General features: G+C 56.5%; 1 protein-coding gene across 1 annotated transcript in view; it reads right to left on the bottom strand.

Moving 5' to 3' along the window:
* The window catches only part of DNAJC4 (DnaJ heat shock protein family (Hsp40) member C4), a 5,053-nt gene extending 2,366 nt beyond the window's left edge, over nt 1–2,687 (bottom strand). The window contains exons 1-3 of the mRNA XM_025193272.1: nt 2,557–2,687; nt 2,063–2,165; nt 1–78 (exon numbers count right to left, since the gene is read on the bottom strand). The exon at nt 1–78 is cut by the window's left edge and continues 59 nt beyond it. Of these exons, the coding sequence (XP_025049057.1) occupies nt 1–78; nt 2,063–2,165; nt 2,557–2,584 (209 nt within the window). The 5' untranslated portion in view covers nt 2,585–2,687. The remainder of the gene's footprint in view (nt 79–2,062; nt 2,166–2,556) is intronic.
* Nucleotides 2,688–3,136: the final 449 nt, after the last annotated feature.

Below are 3,136 nucleotides of genomic sequence, written 5' to 3'. Positions count from 1 at the left end.
AGGAATGCCTCCTTGATCTGCTCCTGTGTCGCCCCCGGCTTTAGGCCCAGCAGTGCATGGGGGTCTGGCCGGCCCGCCCTGAGGGGAGAGGAGGCAGGGTTACAGGGGTGTGTGTCCTAGAAATGTGGGTTCGTGCATGTGTGTCTGCACGTGTGTGTTGCACAGCTGGGCTCTTGCTTGCATGTGTCCCGGATATCCAGGTGCTGTGTGCATGTGTATCCCAGATGCTTGGGTTCTGCATCCAGCATGCACGCACACACATAGAACCCAAGCGTCTGGGACGCACACACAGCCCAGGTGTCCGGGACACATGCATCCACACAGCACCTGGGTATCCGGGACATGCATGCATGGACACATACCTGGGTTCTGTGTGCATGCATGTGTCCTGGACACCTGGGTTCTGCGTGCACGTGTGTGTGTCCTAGATACCTGGGTTCTGTGTGGTGTGTCCCGGACACTTGGGTTCTGTATGCAAGTGTCCCGGACACCTGGGTTGTGGGTGTGCGTGTCCCGGATGCAGGACCCAAGTGTCTGGGATGTACACATGCACACAGCACCTGGGTATCCAGGGCACACAAACAGAACCCAGGTACCCAGGCACACAACACGCACAGAACCCGGGCATCTGGGACACGCACGTGTGCTCAACCAGGCATCTGGGACACTTGTGTGTGGAATCCAAACCCCAGGTGTCCGGGATTCACACACATGTGCAGACACATGGAACACAGACATCCTGGATACAGGAACATGTGTACACACACACACATACAAGCATACATCTGGGATGCCTGCGTTCCATTTGTCTGCGCACGTGTGTGCATCCTGGACAACTGGGGCTTGGCTTGCACACGCACGTGTCCCAGACGCCCAGGCTTTGTGTGCATGTGTGTGTCCCAGGTGCCTGGGTTCTGTTTGTGTCCCCCGGATACCTGGGTTCTGAGTGTGTGCGCGCATTCACAGCTGCCACACGCATCCACCTCTCTCTCTGGGCCTAAACAAACAGCAGTGACACCAACACTAGTTACCCCGGGATAACTTATTCTAGTCTAATGGTTCCATCTCTCCACTCCTTATCCCAAGATTGAGCATAAATAGATGTCATTGCTACACCCACACTAAATTATCCTGGGATAAATTATTCCAGTACCATGGTTATATCTGTTTCCTCTTTACCCCAGGATAGAGGAATAAACTACAGAGCTACACTGATAGTAAATTACCCTGCTTTAATTTATTCCTGGTTCAATTTATCAGTAGTTATACCTGTCCCCTCCCATGTTTGCCCTCATATTCCAAGATAGAGAAAAGGACAGATTGACCATGTTTTAATTTATTCTGGCAAAACATTTACACCTGTTCCCTCTTATCCCAGGATAAATGGCTTGAATTTAACATCTGTTTTATTTCCATCATATCCGCTTATCCCAGGACAACAACAGACAGATGTAACAGTTACACTGATACTAAATTACCTGCCATCATTTATCCCACTTACATCTGTCTCCTCTTTATCTCAGGATACAGTGAACAGATGTCACAACTACACCCAAACTAAGTTACCTGGGGGGAAAATTTATTCTAGTCTAATTTTTTCTAATCCCCAGGGGAGCGGAGTGAACAGATGTCACAGCTACAGCCACAGTCAAGTACCCCAGGAAAATTTATTCCAGTACAAGTTACATCTGTCTCCTCCCTATCCCAGGATAGAGGAGTGAGCAGATATCATCTCTATGCCAATACTAAGTTACCTCAGAACAATTTATTCTGGTATCAAATCACGGTGACATCGGTCTTCTCCTTATCCCAGGATGGAGTGAATCGATGCCACTGCTACACCATTACTACATTATCCCGGTTTAATTGCCTGCTGGTTCAATTCATGACTGGGTCCACCAGCCCCCTCTTCTCCTGGGATATTTTAGCCCTGTTTCATTTGCGTCTCACCTACTTATCCCGGGACAGGAGCAGACCCACAGACAAGGAGTACAGGCTCCCAGCAGCCCTTCCCTGTTAACCCAGGTTGCCCCGTGTGCCTGTGGCGCCCGGGGCCACTCACCAGTGAGGGCAGGACGTGGCGAAGGCGCGGGGGGCGGAGAGGCGGCAGCAGAGGTGGAGGGCCAGGAGCATCTTCCAGCGGGGGAGGGACCGGCGGAGATGATCTGGGGGCAGGAAGTTATTAACGAGCTATAAGCAATGGGGGGGGGCAGGCCTGGGGCCCCCCAGTGCAGGGAGAAGCAAAGGGGGGGCAGTAGGATGGGGGAGGGGCTGGGGGAGGCCTGGTCTCCCATGATGCTTTGGGGTTAGTCTTGCCAGCCATGGGGCATTGTGGGACCCGCCCATCAGAGACTCCCTTGGTCAACCCGAATACCTGGGGCCTCTCCAGCTGCCCCACCGGTTAGGGTGACATCACCCCTGAATACGACATCACCCTTGAACCCCCCCATCAGCCGCGAAGGGGAAGGGGGGGCTGGCTGCCATGGAAACTCACTGGGCCCCCACCACACACAGCCGCCGCCACTTCCAGTCGCCGGACTCGACCCCGCCCCTTACCAGAGCCACTTCCGGTTAAGGTCAACATCCGGGCACTCTCGCCCCACCCCCCCACGGGTGATGCGGTTGCCAAGGTCACTCCAACCCCTGACTACAAGCCCCGCCCCTTCCCAGCCCAGTGCATTGTGGGACACAGATTCGTGCCGAAGGGAGGGAGGGAGAAGAAGGGGAAGAACCAGAGGTGGCCCCGCCCCGCACGGCTCGAGGGGCGGGGCTTGAGAGGACCCCGCCCCCATAGCTGTACAGGGGGCGGGGCCTGGGGAACTCCGCCCCCATGGCGCGTGGGGGTGGGGCCTGATCTGGCTCCGCCCCATCTGGCACAGGGGGCGGGGCCTGATCTGATCCCTGCCCCGGGGGCGGGGCTTTCCGTCACAGGAGCCCCTCCCCCATCACTGAGGCGGGGCTGGTCCGTTCTGAGCTGGGGGGCGGGCTAATACCCCGCACCAGGCTCTGTCTGCCCTCTCATTGGTCCTGAATCCCCGCTCCGCGGGGCGTGACGTCACCAGCCCGCGGCCCCACCCACGGGGAATTCCCCAGCCCCTAGGAAGCCGCCCTTGGCCCTGGGGCAGCGCTGGCCCCG

The sequence above is a fragment of the Alligator sinensis genome, unplaced genomic scaffold, assembly GCF_000455745.1.
Source record: "Alligator sinensis unplaced genomic scaffold, ASM45574v1 scaffold1860_2, whole genome shotgun sequence".
NCBI classification, from domain to species: domain Eukaryota; kingdom Metazoa; phylum Chordata; order Crocodylia; family Alligatoridae; genus Alligator; species Alligator sinensis.
Note: the sequence above shows the minus strand (reverse complement) of the source record. Positions and strands in the feature narration are given on the sequence as shown.